Below are 14,579 nucleotides of genomic sequence, written 5' to 3'. Positions count from 1 at the left end.
TCAGTTTGCCAGCACAGGAACTAGTATTCGGGAGAAAGACTGAAAATGAGCAATTTTTTTCCAGTAAAATGTAATTTACAAAGAAACACGAATATACCTGCTTCATCGTAGGATACAGTCAATTTTTCCAGCATTTCTCGATCAATTGATAAAATCTGCTGCTCCAGAATGGTTTGGTAAGACAGCACACTGTTCTCCTTGTCCTTTTCATAGTCCTGAAGATGTTGTTTTAGGACTTCAGGCAGGCGGGACTTCACATATTCTGCTGCCGACTATGTAGAAAAGAGGCAAAAGTTTAATTAATACATTTTCTTTCGAAAAGCTTTATGCATATCCATAGTTTGGTTTTGTGTGGGGGGTTTTTTTTTTAATTTAAAGCATTCTCAAATGTAACTCCTCACAATAAAACACTCTTAATGCTACGAACTCCATGGTGCAAAATCCACAGGTCACTTCTCTGCCAAAATGACCCCCGCCTGTCCAAAACTTCCAGGGAGTCAGGGATATAACAGACCAAACTCCCCTTAGTTGAGGGATAACCCACTCTTCAGCAGGGAGTTTATGTCAGTCCAGAAAGAGTTACCCGTGCTGGACTAGACACAGACCACAACAGCTCGACTTCTTCATCGTTGACATATTTTGAAATGATAACTACGAAATACATCTTTATTCTAGATTTTAAAGTACGAAGTGACAGGGTGGAGTCACTTCACCTGCTATCGATACACAACCAGGCGTGGGCAGGGAGACGGAAGTGAATCTTTAACAGCGTTAAAAAATGGCATATACGCACGCATCGACACACGGAAAATTCTTTTAAATTTTTTTCTCTGACTGCTCAAGGCCATAAAGAAACAGAGATTAACACAAGGTGGCATGGTTGTACCGACGTTACGGAGCCTTGTGCAAAAACGTACATGGTAGTAACTGTAAGAGCATCTGCCTCTGGAGGGGAGTCGGTCCCCCGGGATCCCCCCCCTGAACAGCCCTCGGGGGGCTTGGGCACAGACACCTTGGTGGGATCCACACACAAACCAGCTTTCTGGTTTTTAAGCATCAGTGACCCTCTCCTGGGTCTCCTTCCCCACTGTAAGAGGGAAGAGCGTGTCCCTCTTTCCGGCGCGGGTTTGGCGGGTGTTTGGCTTTCCATCTCTGACATGGACGCAGCTGGAAGAAGAAGATGTAGCAAAGGCTGCTGCCCAGTGCTCCAGCTCTCCCGCCAACCTCAAGACAAACGAGAAAAATACATGACAACAAGGTTATACTATTTCAGGCCTGGAACCGACCAGAAGTTACTTCTACTCAGCAACAGGCTCTTCCTGGGTTTATATTTAGTTTTCCAAAGTCAATTGCCTATTAAATTGCAACCTTAAAATACCACTGAAGTTGCGTTCAATTTTTCTGCAAGCTAAGCCATGTGAGACGAATGAAATTGTTCTAGGAAAACCAAAGGAACTCTCCACACCAGTACAGCATATTTAATGTTACATTTTAATAGCGGTTTTCTTCCACGGGAAGGCTGAAAGATACACTGTATACTAATTATTTTAGTCCAAGTTCAGGCGTTTGTGTTTAATGTTTCCTTTGAGAAGAGGTTTTACTCTGCGTGGGGGGGTGTGTATTTTTGTGCTCTCCCTGGCACAGCAATTCTAAAGAGCAGGCAACAAAATAAGAATTTATACATATTAATTTTCTGAAATAGGTCTTGTGCTGGCTGACAGAATGTTTGTAGACCGCTGGCTGTAAACACATAAAGAAAAATACCCACCCTGTCCCAAAGATCTTGCAGCCCAAGTAAAAGTCAAGAGGCTGATGGGTACGAGCAGAGGGGAAGACTGTCAGGACCCCCGGCCGTGGTCGGTGTGACGGAGAGCTGCTGTGAGCCGCGTGCCGCCAGTCGTCACGTTCCCCGCGGGCACCGCGGCCGAGGATTGCACCCGCCGCAAGCGTGACCTCACGGCGGGCTGTTTTTCCCCTTGGTGAGGAGCAAAACCCAACACTTTCGCTTAATCCCCAGCCCTTCACGTTACGTCTAGATGTCATTAAAGATTTAAACCGTAAAGCAATGACGGAAGCAATGCAAACTCCTCTCCTTTTCTAGCGAGAAAGTGATCAGCCGCATCTGAGTAATCGCATCCCTAGCTGCACTGCAGTCATGAGACACTACTACGTTCTATGCACCACAAAAGTAATTTTATCTTGGTTTTAAAAAGTCACTTCCAGTACCTGGAATATTAAAATGAAAAAGTGTGAGGGTGTGAGTGCATGTGTTTATGCACATGCTTGGTATTAAAGGAACCAAGAGGGTACTGGGTGAAAAAAAAAGGAGAAAAAAAATTTTGAAGACTTCCACCATTTCCACGCTCTTCCATCCTACCTCGGTTCTCACTGCACAGACCGCAGTATTCAACTTCTGAGTTGAACTCCCCCTGCACCCCTTACGGATTTCGGTGCAGACCGCAGTGCAGGGACCCGTTTGCTGGGATGCCGCTCGCGGGCATCCCGCCGGCAGAGCCTCCCACCACGCTGGCCAGCAACCCGGCAGCTTGGCCGCTCCTCCTCCAGCCGGCGCGGGGGTCCCCCCGCTCATATGGAATCTGCTTTCATTAATAGACGTGTCCGTGTCACAGGCAGAACTTGGGGGAAAAATCCCATTTCACTACCCTGAGGCTTCAAAATAGCTTTATCCTCTTTTCCTCTGTACAGTCCCCCTTACTCCTGCAGGAAGGAATTACAAACGTAGCTGCTCCTGGAAGACACCTGACCTCAGCCATTAGTTATAGGTACAACTAATTGTACAACGTGCTGGTCAGCCTTCCTCATCACCACCCTGACCAGAAAGCAACGTGGAGCCGCAGGCACCGCAGCGGTGAGAAACGCAAAGAAAGGGTGGTCCTGCTCACGCAGGCACCCTCCCGCAGATCACCGCTTCCAAACACCAGCGGAACAGAAATACACGTTGCTGAACTGTTACCTGTCACGGTCACAACAAGCTCCTATTTTCTGGCAGGAACATACCCATTTCTTTTACGAAATTCAAACTGCAGCATCGCCTGTGAATCTGTTTTCAGTTTGAAGCACTCCAAATTAAAGGATTGACTTTAATACCTTAATTGACTTCAGGGTATTTTATCCTACCATGAAAAAATAATATTTCATATATATAGAATAAATTTTAAAATATCTACATACAATGAAATACACTTGCAGAGCTCATTCACAAAAAATCACATTTTTCTTTATTCACTACACACCCCCCTTACATAAAAATCACATCAGGAAATGCTGAAATCCCTCAACTGCGTGGTTACCTGGACCTCAAATGCAGCCAGCATCCCTCTGTGTAACTACCAAATTTGCCCACATCTTTTAATTGATGAGAAACACATATCTAAAGTAAATCTTCTTTTTATAAATTATGCTAACTGCCTGCTAAAATTTGCTCTGCTTTTCTGAAATGTATCCTTCTGGGAACTCCCTTTTATGTGGGGAAGTAAAGGTCCAAAATGGTTAATTAAAGGCTTCTTTACGAAGCTATTTCAAAAGTCAAGCGGCAGCTTGACAAAGACGTCTCCTTACAGAGGTATATTGGCTTTCAACACGCAGGATAGTATTTGGTGTGTGGAAAACCACCACACCCGTAAGGGATAGTTGCGTCCCTGCTCATCCTAAATTGTGTTACCGGCTGATAAATACCCGTCAGTGGAAAACCCTCTCCAAGTGGCAATGCTCTGGGAATCTGCTTGCTGTTGGCCTCGCGGTGGGGTTGGGTACGAGGAGCAGGATGCGGAGCACCGGGGCCGGCTCCCGAATTACGCAGCTCTCCATACAAATGCTTGCACACAGAGAAGATACGCTTCCATGGGCACGCGTGTAAATGTGCAAGTGACCCGAGTACTCTATGACAAAATGCATTAATTAAGATGGCAAGAGTTAAGCAGCTCCATGACCTTGTGAAAAACGAGCACCTCAAACAAGGGCTATGGCAAGATCAGCACAGTGGCACATCAAGCAACTGAAGGAACTAATTAGCTGGAACAGCCGTTATTTATAAACACAGATTTCCAATTTTAAAAATGGAAGATGGAGACTTTATTGCCTCAGACTCGCACTCCACACAGACTCCCATCATTGGAGTGGAGAGAAACCACAAATCTATGATCTCAACATTCTTGAGACAATTCATTCTGCCTGCCCAGATACTGCAAACATCCAGAGACCATGGGATAATATAGGACCTGTTTTAGAGGGTGGTATTGCTAGTGTAGCTCATACACCTCTGAAGGATTTAAAAAAAAATCACGATTCCTCTATGGCATCTTGCTACCTCTCTTCATCCACGTTTCTTTCCTCTTCAAAGACACGTAGGTCACTACAACAAGTTTCTTCAGAGATGATACACCATGAACTGCTGGGCAAGAATAGAGTTCAACTTATGAAAAAGAGGAATTTCAACTGTGTTCACCTCCTGGTTTACCTCAGGGAAAGAGTTTTTAAAGGAGGATCAAGTGAGTTTGACAAATAAAAGCCTGAGGTCGGTACAACAAATGAACATGGGTGTAAACGCTGTGGAAGACAGTGTTGGCCATGATAATCTCATGGGAAGTAAACAGAATGAAGAGTAAAGTGGGATTGATCTGTGGACCCTGTCCGTATCTATTCTTACTATCTCTGTAAGAATAGTGGAGAACACACAAAAGGACCTGAAAGGAAATTAGTACAGTATCAAAACTACAATATAATCGGGCGATAAGAGAAGCTCGATAAATAATTCACACGACTAGATTGTTAATACAGATGATATAACTTATCGAGAAAGGAGGCTATGGAAATAAAGAAATGCCTTGCACATCAAGAGAGTAGCTGTTCTTCTAGGTCCAATCTGGAAAAGGGAGACAGACCTGCTGCAAGTCATCACGTAACGAAGAGAAGCACAGGGCACTACCGTAGTGGGGGTCCACCAAACACCGAACAACAAAGTAAGTAGACAGGTTGGGGTGTTTTAGGCAGAAACTGGAAAAATCAACCAAAGCACAAGATGTCATGAAGTACTACAACTACTCAGATATGTTATAGGAAATATATTTGTCCAGCATCTTTAGAGTGGATTGGCTGTAGGATGTTCCAGCACCGCAAGTCCCCGAGGATATGGAAGGCAAAAGACAACTTGCGTGAGGGTAACGATTAAACAACAAGTTCATGGTTCTTCAGGAGGAAAATGGAAAAACAACATAATAAAGACAAAGGACTTTAAAGGAAGGACACTTTAAGTTGTCTGAGGCTCGACAGTACAAAAAGACCAGCAGCTGCAAGTCAAAGGAGAAAAGAAGCTATGAGGAGCAAACATTTCCTTAGAGAAATGATGCAAGTGAAAAATATCCTAATGCAGTAACCTAGGAACGTTAACCTGGCTAAGTCATAAGCTGCTCAGTGATCTCAAACTCAAGAACGTCACATATACAGAACACCATGTGCATACAGAAGAATAACACTGAGAAACAAATGGAGACTAAAGTAAAAAGTGAGTTAGAGTTAGCAAAGGTAGCAAGAAAAGGTTCTACAAGTCCATTTGTAGTAAGAAAGAAAACAGGCAAAATGTTGCTCTACTGCTCAGCAGAGTAGAAAAGCTATTGACAAATGATGCCATCAGAGCTGATGTATTTAATGTCTTTTTTTGCTACAGTACTATCTTTACCTTGCTGCATTCAACCGGTGGCTAATATCAGAGGCAAATAACCAAAATCTTCAGAGAAAATAGGGAAAGAACATGTTGGAAAGTGCTTATAAAGATTAGATATTTTCCAGCTGGCCGGGCCTGATGAAATTCATTCAGGTATACATAGGTAACGGGCTGAAACAATCTCTTTAATGACCTCTGTCTTTGAAAATTCACAGAGGATGGCGAGACGCTATTTGGAAAGGCCAAATGTCGGCCCTACTTTTAAAATAGTATAAAGGGAGAGAAACAAAATTACAGACTAGTCAATTTAACTTCGATGCCTAAAAAATGGGACAAAAGATCAAATGATTTCTACGCACACAAAAGCGCGAAGATTTGTAAGGCGCAGACAGCAAAGTGGCTCTCTCAGGGTGCAAGGACACCTGCTAATTCCGCTCCCACCAGCTGCAGTCTGGGGAGCCAATGCTCCCGGCTCATTCCAGCAAACGTGCCCGTGATTAAAACTCTTAGTACCACTGAGCACATCACCGGCGCAGACAAATCCTTCACGCTACTCTCTTAAGCCTTAGGGGATCCTAGAGAAATAGCCTTCCCTGTAAATGAGGATGCCGAATCCCATGCAGATGAAGCATTTCAGAGAATCTTCCAGGATTAAGACGCATCTCCAGAGTCCCCTCGGACACAACACGTGTGTTTGGTGCTCCTGGGGAGCGGACGCGGGGTGTGGAAGCCTGTCGCTGCCACCATCCCACCTTCATTTGCAGCTCAGCTGCTTCAACACTCACAGAAAAGATTTCAACTAGAGGTGCTATTTGAAATACATAATGATCCCATGCGGAATTTCACATTCCACATTGCAGGCTAGCACTCCTTAGCAAAAATACTTTTATATACAGGTTTCTGGACTCACATCTTTAAAAAAACCAACAAAAGACCCTCACCCACACAATTCATTATTCTAACTTACTAGATATCTCCCAACAGGATGGTAAAAACTATGGCATAATAAGGTTGTGGACAAGAGATGTATTCCAGAGAGTCCGTTAGTGATTTTTTTTGTAGCAACGCTATACGGCTTTCTTGTTTATTTCAAAAAAGTGCAGTACAAATATATATATATTTACACATAGATACATATAAAATCAGATTGCTAGGTTAAAGAAGTCACATCTCAGATTAAGTAAGAGACAGGAAAGTCAATCTCCCCCCGACCCACTTCATTCTGGTAGAGACGTCCCTGCTTCCAGGGGCAAACCAGGACAACTTTATGAGCACATTCCCCCTGCCCCGCCACGCTGTTTTCAAACGCGGTGCGGCACAGGGACTGAGCATCTTATTGTCGATTCCCATCTTATTGTCGATTCAAGAGTTGTTTCTTGGTGTCCTGATGCTCTGTCTGGTGCTTACTATAGGAAGGAAATGGTTAAAGAATATTCTTTGGGTTCTTGCCTCCCTGAGAGCTAAACTTACTACAGACAAACCACCTTCTCAAGCTGTTCACACTGCAGTGCAGGAAAGGCTGGTGTTGATTGAAGTAGATACAAAAATCCTGCCTCCAGGCCCACATGTGCCACTTCAACTGATTTCAGAGAAATACACATCCATCAGCCCTGACTCTCACATCTCACACTCGGTATTTAGGATCAGGTGCCTCTCCTTCATCAGCGTGAACCACGAATAACTCCAGAGTCAGTGGGATTTTGCTGAGGCAAACCTCTTGGAATAAGGACATGAAGCTATGAATAGTTATTCAAAAGGAAAACATATGATAGCAAAACACACTCCACTCTCAAGAGGATTATACAAGATCTACAAAAGGCACCAAGATGAACATTTTGCCCTCTAAAGCGAGGAACTATTTAAAGAACAAACATGCCAACAGAAAGCCGTTAGTAGAGTTTTCCTGTAATACAAACTTCTGGTACACTTAGCCTATTATTTCTATTAAAAAGTGTCTTTTTTCCTCCAGCATAAATATTCAAGTAAATAATTTACTATTGATCAATATGTATTCTAGGAAAGCCAATCTCACAATTCAAAACGAAGTTATTAGCAAAAGCATAATATCTGCAAATGTTTGAGGAACTCAGAAATTCTCTCCTAGGACTTTCAACAAGACTCAACACCAAAACCACCACTATTATTTCGTGATCCATGCACAATTTATTTCCATAGTAGGAAAAATATTAGCCTCACAAACATCTTTAGTTAATCAGAAGCTATATAATCATGAGAAAATTAACCTGATTCCAAGGAGAAGTATAAAGTTCAAATTAGTATTCACACTGGATTGTCAGAGATATATTAAATCCGTAATTACAGTAATCCACAGCTGCTTCGACTGCAGAAAATAATGAATTGCCCAGTGAGAACTGGTGTCCATGAAATGGAAAGAAAAGGCCATCTGTTGTGGATCTTTGCTCTGACTTTATGCTTTGAGCACGGAGAGCTTGATCGTCTTTGACACAGGCTATATGTGGATTTATGGCTACAAGCAATCCAAATAACCGTATCACCAAACAGATCTGTTAAAAATAAAAAATGATGATGATTTATGGCTTTAAACTATGCATTTTAGTTTCTTCCCTAAGACAGCACTTGCCACTCACGTCCTAAATAGACTTATTTAAATGTCCTAGAATGAGAAGCAAGTAAGTCAACAAAATTCGTAATGGAAAAATTACATGTTCTGTTCTCCCTCCCACTCCCCCCAATATTAGTCAGATAGAAATGTCTGACATTGCAGTGAGCATACACGCGAGTGTTGGCATGGTACTCCTTAGTGTAGGACAAGGATCAGAAGAGGCGAGAATAAATGCAAAACAATTATTTTCCATCTTCCAATGAGGGAGTTGTTAGTGAAATACTTGCACAAGTAGGTTTTTTAATAATTAATTTTGATTAATTAATTAAAATTAACAAAAACGTGCTCCATGTGATATAGCCAAGCAGTCACTCATTCTACAGATGAAGAAAGAAACAAAGCACAGATTGATTTGTCCGAGATTTCACTGCAATTGGCAGAGCTACAGGGAGTCCTCTGGAATCTGGATATCAAATTAAAAGATTCATTTTATCAAGGCAAGGGGGAGCATTATGATTATCTTGTCTTCCATCTTGAATCAGGACCACAGGACTTCCCTGTCTCATTGTTTGAATGAATAAGTCATTTTGAAAAATATGTGACTGTTTTAGAGACGAAGAATCTTCCATAGCCCTTGGAAGTTAATTATCCTTACTGTTAGAGGATAAATTCACATACCACAGAAAATGTTCACATTACTTCCAGTCTGAATCTGCTATTATATATGACTTTCAGCCACTGAATCAAATGTCTGCTCACCTACATTCCTCTTTCTCATGTAAATACATGCAAATTGATCAAATCACCCCATTATCTTCTCATTGATAAACTCAATAGATGGAGCGCATTGAATGGCACATTATTACATGTCACATTATCATGCACGCTTTCTAATCTTTTCAAGCATTCATACGGTTCTCCTTTGAACACTCCTATTTTCCAACTTTGTTCTTCAGGGGTAATCGTCGCAACAAGGCAACACACCACGGAGGAAGACTTGCTAATACCAAAACCACTTCCTTACTTTTATTAACCATTTGCATTATGCTTATTGGCTCACCATTGCCTTGAGATCTCATGTACCATTCATTAGCTCCTAAATCTTCTTTTATGACCTTCATTGTGCAATATTAGATATAAAGACTTACAGTTGATTGTACTGAAATGAATGCTACTTGTATGCATTCATGCAACAAATGAGTCAAATTTCTCTGGATTGTTACTTGAACGTCATTATTTATCACTCTTCCAATCTTTGATGAAATTATGAAGTCACACCCCTACAAGAGCCAGGACAGTTCTCCTTATGAATACACCCACTTAGTAATTTCTATTTATAATTATCCTGAAGTCTATCATGCAATCCAAGTTTAATCCTTTTAGTATATACCTTATTGATTTGGAAGTATTCAAAATAGCATGTCAGAACACATGTTCTTGTAAGTTTTGGCTAACTGTTATTAACACATTATTATTGATGAAGACAATCAAATGCTTCAATTTATACAGCCATGAAGTGGAATTCTACTCACAAGGAAATCAAGTATCTTGCCATCAGTGAACCTGGATGATGGGACAGAATGCACCCTCAGTAACTTTGCAGGTGATACAAAACTGGGAGGAGCACTTGATGCACCAGATGGATGTGCTGCCACTTAGAGGGACCTGGACATGCCGGAGAAATGGGCCAACAGGCACCTCGTAAAGTTCAGCAAAGGGAACTGCAAAGTCCTGCTCCTGGGGCGGAACAACCCCACGCACCAGTACACACTGGGGGCTAGCCAGCTGGAAAGCTGGTTGAAGAAGGACCTGGGGGTCCTGGTGTACAGCAAGCTGACCATGAGCTAGCAACGTGCTCTAGCAGCAAAGAGGACCAACAATGGGCTGCATTAGGAAAAGTGTTGCCAGCAGGTCGAGAGAGGTGATCCTTCCCCTCTGCTCAGCATTGGTGACATGCATCTGGAGTGTTGGGCTCTCCAGTACAACAGAGACAGGGACATACTGGAGTGAGTCCAGTGAAGATGATTAGGGGATTGAAGCATCTGTTTTACAAGGAGAGGCTGCTCAGCCCAATGAAAAGAAGGCTCAGAGGGATCTTATCCATGTGTACAAACCCAAATGATGGCACCAGGCTCTTCTCAGTGGTGCCCAGTGAAAGGCCAAGAGGCAATGGGCACAAATTGAAACACAGGAAATTCCATTTAACAGTAAGAAAAAGCTTTTTTTCATGGTGAGGGTGGTCAAATGCTGAGGCAAGGTTGCCTGGAGAGGCTGTGGAGTGTCCATCCTTGGGGCAGTCAAAGCCCAACTGGACAGTCCAGCTGGTGTTGGACTGGACAATCTCCAGAGATCAGGGGCTCCAAATTCAGCCTTCTGTGACTCTCTAAAAATATTTCCAGAGAATTCATTGGGATGGCTACTTCACCCACCATATTTATTCTGGTTGGTTAGACAACTGCATATATGCACCCAAACAATGTTTAGTAAATATATTAAGAATAATGAGAATAAGAGGAGTTATCACTCTAATAAAAGGAAATGCAGTACCAGTTAAACTGCATATGTATTGACACACTCTGAAACTTACTTGTGCTAGGAAGCCAATTATTATTCATGCCCTTTTTAAGAGAAGGATTAAGATTAGTGAGTAAATTAAACTGAAAATTAGCCACAGACAAAGCATTTATTTTATAACACTCCTGTTAGTTTTAACAAATAAGAAGCTGAAGCTTACTGTAAAGGTGGTGTATTTAATAAATCCTAGAAAACACAAGCACAGACACAAAAGACAAGCAGTAATTATGACCACCATGTCCATATGGCCATATCTAAAGGACATTAATATTTGGCATACGAGACTAGTATCTCCATTTGCCAAAAGGCATGATTTAGCTAATGGAACAAAGCAAAATATGTTTGAATGAATTGGTTGTCATTATTAACATAGATGAGCCGAACATTAAATTAGGAAACTTTTAAAAAAGGTTTAAAAATGCATGAAAATACTTGTCCATTACCAGTTAACAGTGCAGAAAAATCTGTGTCCCAAATTACAATTTATGGTAGCAAGTGATAACTAAATATAAATGCCTATACAGCTATACCAGCAGGGATTGCATTTGCTGAAGAGCTGCCAGAAAAATTTCACTCAACCAGGAAGAACTGAAACATTTTCTTATATTACTATAATCAAATCTAAGCAATAGGGGATAATTTTTTTTTTATATTGGCATAAAAAAACAGAAGCAAGAGAAAGAGAAATAACACTGAAAATAATGGTTGAAATGACATAAAGATGACTAACTTTACAAGAGTATTGAACTGCTTATTTTGCAAGCTAGGCAGCAAGCATTTTTTAATATAGTATTTTTTAATAAAATACTGCATTTTTTATTTTACTGAGCTCATCAAACTCAACTTAGAAGGTGAAAAAAAACCAGTTTTGCCAAGTGACTGCAACTTTGTGTAACCTCCAAGAAAACAATGTTTAAAACTTTGCGACTGTAACCTTACATCAATGCAGATGCTGAAATGAAAGCCTTCATCAGCAATTAAAGTGCTTAAAAGCACTCCAGGGGATTTCTACAGGTGTTCCTGTGCAGATGCTTTTCCAAATAGCAGTGGGATACAAGATGGTTTATGAAGAATCAGTTTCACCAGAAGCTTTTCATTCTGCTACTTTCGTTGAGGTAAAAATGTATTTATAGCCTATTAGACTCAATTAAGTAGCAAGAAGTTTTCTTCTTTCTTCACTGTTGTTCTCTCCCTCCAAGCAAAGAAAGAGTATAGTGGAATATTTTAATCTAAATGGTCTTGTCTGATTTAGAGACTTCACTTTCTGCCAAGCAGAAATCATCACAAGAACTAGAAAGATTCAGTCTGGGCTGAAACACTCCAAGAATTAGTTCATTACGTAGGAGACCAGGACGACTCTATTTTCACCTGCTTAGAATTTTACCAAAATTCAACCATCTGGTCAGAAACTTGTATTCTAGTTTAGATCCTTATTCTGCAAAGAAACACGTAGCCCAAATAATTTAATTTATCTAGAGAACGAAGTTAAGGAACAGGAAATTCCTTTTCCCGTTGTAAAAGTCAGTTTTGGCAAACGCCTCCTTAAAACGGCTTCAGCTCGATACCACCTCGGTCACGCAGAGCAGGGGACCACACGCGCGGGGCACTCGTACTTACTGGGATGTCTCCAGGATGGAGCGAGGCATTGCTATCAGGTGGCGGATGAAGAGACCAGCACACAAGACACCTTACCGACAGCTGAGAATTTGCATTTGCTACGACGCCCAGCACAGAAATTGCTCCTGTTCTCTTTGCTACCCACCATCTGTTCGACTGCGCGGTGCGACGCGTGCTCAGAGGAACGCTGGTCAGGGCTGGGAGACGAGGCTCGCTGCACTCCTGACCATTACTTTTAGCTGAAGTAATTCGTCGAGATGGCTCACGCAGAGCCGCTCTGCATTGACGGGCTCTCGCGCAGAAAGGCGGGTGCACAGGCACTGATCTGCAAGTCACTCCTCAGGGTTTAGGTCGTGGCACAAGTCCTGCCCTTCTGCATTTTGCTTTCGTAACTGTGGGTGGAAGACAGGTATGGCTCATTCTAAAAAGTGAATGTGTAAGGGTTTTTTTTGATGGACTGTGCCAAGAGCAGGGGAAGCACAGTATCAGACACACTGGTTCCCACCCTGCTGCTCTGGGCACATTTTCCCCCAAGAACCACGGTACCTGCAAGGCTCCCATTGCTCCTTCTCTCATACTGAGTCCAGAGCTCCCGAATGAAATATTTCTGTACATTATTCCAGTAAATTTCAAAACTCCAAAGCTTAGCAAGTAGAAAATGGACAGGAATTTTCAAATAACTGCAGAGTGTCAACATAGAAAGTACTATTATTTTGCCTTCCATAAATAACCTGCACATCACCACCTTCGAGACCCAGCACACCCAAAACGCTGCAGCAACAGGCGGCACGTCACCTACTTCCGTCCTGGAGATGTTGTCCCCAACAGCCAAGTCCAGTCCTGATAAGGCTTTTACTAGAACAAACTAATGCTGGAAACAATAATTAAGCTTTCACTTAGGTTCCTATTTCTCTTACAAGTGAACTTATAAAAATTCTTTGTTAATAGATCACATTAATTATTAGCCCCATGTTACATCCAGTGCTGTGGCGAGAAGGAGGTAAGAATCGAGATAAACCACTTCAGTGTGAGAAAGCAAGCATTTGCAGCCACAGAGCCTCGGGGTTAATCCAAGCGGTTCTGCTGCGCCATTTGCTCCGAGGAGCTGGGGGGATTAATGAATAGATGACACAACCGCAATTGGTTCCAGCCGTATTTACCAGAGTCCCCTGCTGTCTCTTCAAAAGCTGGAACAAACCCTGCACACAAACAGTTAACGAGGAAAACGTGGCCGTGTAGTCCTTGTGGGGGCCTGATGACATTTTGCTTTAGCGATGTACATGGAAATTAAAACCTGTGAAGATAACGACTTTGAGATTCAATGAGCTCTGTTTAAATGCAACCATGGTTCTTATGCTTAGGTCCTCTCCTCGCTTCAGATTTAGAAAGGCAACGTACTGACCCACCTTGCAAACAATGTGTGGGGAGCTAGTGACGAAAGTGCCGCATTCATAGTTTATGTAAAACTAATCCAACACCGTGCAAGAATAAAGTGAACTTTTGTCTCCTCTCCGTGCATGCTACTGTAACACCAGTCTGCCAGGAAAGAAAAGATTTTTCTTGCCCATCAGACTTTGTGATCATGTGGGTGATAAGCAGCTGAAACATAAGATTATGGTACAACATAGTGTTTAAAAAGGCTACTGGAATCCTAAGGCATATAAATAGAGGAATAATAACAACTGATTGTAGTAAAGTTATTATGGACCAGTTAATGGAAAACTGTGTGTAGGTCTTATACCGGGAATTTGAGAATCAAGAAAATATCTGAGAGATTAAGAAAACAACAGAAAAAAAGGAAAACAATACAAAAACACCCCAAAGGTTACATCAGGAGAAGCAAGGACCTGTCTCAATTTACCAAAGCTAAGCTCAAGTGCAAAAACTGGAGATGCGTCTTCCACACAGGGGTATACGCTTAGCCAGAAGGAAGCTGTCACCCATAAACTCTCTTGGAGAACCAGATTACTCTGACATCTCTACCCTGTCACCAGAGTAACCGCTGCTGAGAAGGAAACCTTCCCTCTAACGAGCAACGCACGTTAACAGGTCAAAGAGGTAAAGATGCGGAGAAGGCTCTGAAGCAAAAGACGCTTCAGTGACTCCACTGCTATGAAGGACGTT

At 42.1% G+C, this 14,579-nt stretch overlaps 1 protein-coding gene across 2 annotated transcripts in view; it reads right to left on the bottom strand.

Annotated features, from left to right (window-relative positions):
• Positions 1-14,579, bottom strand: part of PPM1L (protein phosphatase, Mg2+/Mn2+ dependent 1L) — a gene marked incomplete at both ends in the record, with an annotated part of 97,316 nt that overhangs the window by 22,465 nt on the left and 60,272 nt on the right. Inside the window, one exon of one of the 2 annotated variants that reach the window (XM_082003567.1) lies at positions 98-265. In XM_082003567.1, coding sequence (XP_081859693.1) covers positions 98-265 — 168 coding nt within the window. Of the gene's footprint in view, positions 1-97; positions 273-14,579 lie in introns of both variants that reach the window. The other variant, XM_082003566.1, reaches the window with a different exon arrangement.

Source organism: Phaethon aethereus, assembly GCF_964289735.1.
Source record: "Phaethon aethereus genome assembly, chromosome: 9".
Classification (NCBI taxonomy): Eukaryota; Metazoa; Chordata; class Aves; order Phaethontiformes; family Phaethontidae; genus Phaethon; species Phaethon aethereus.
The sequence above is the reverse complement of the archived record's forward strand: the minus strand, read 5'-3'. Positions and strand labels throughout refer to the sequence as shown.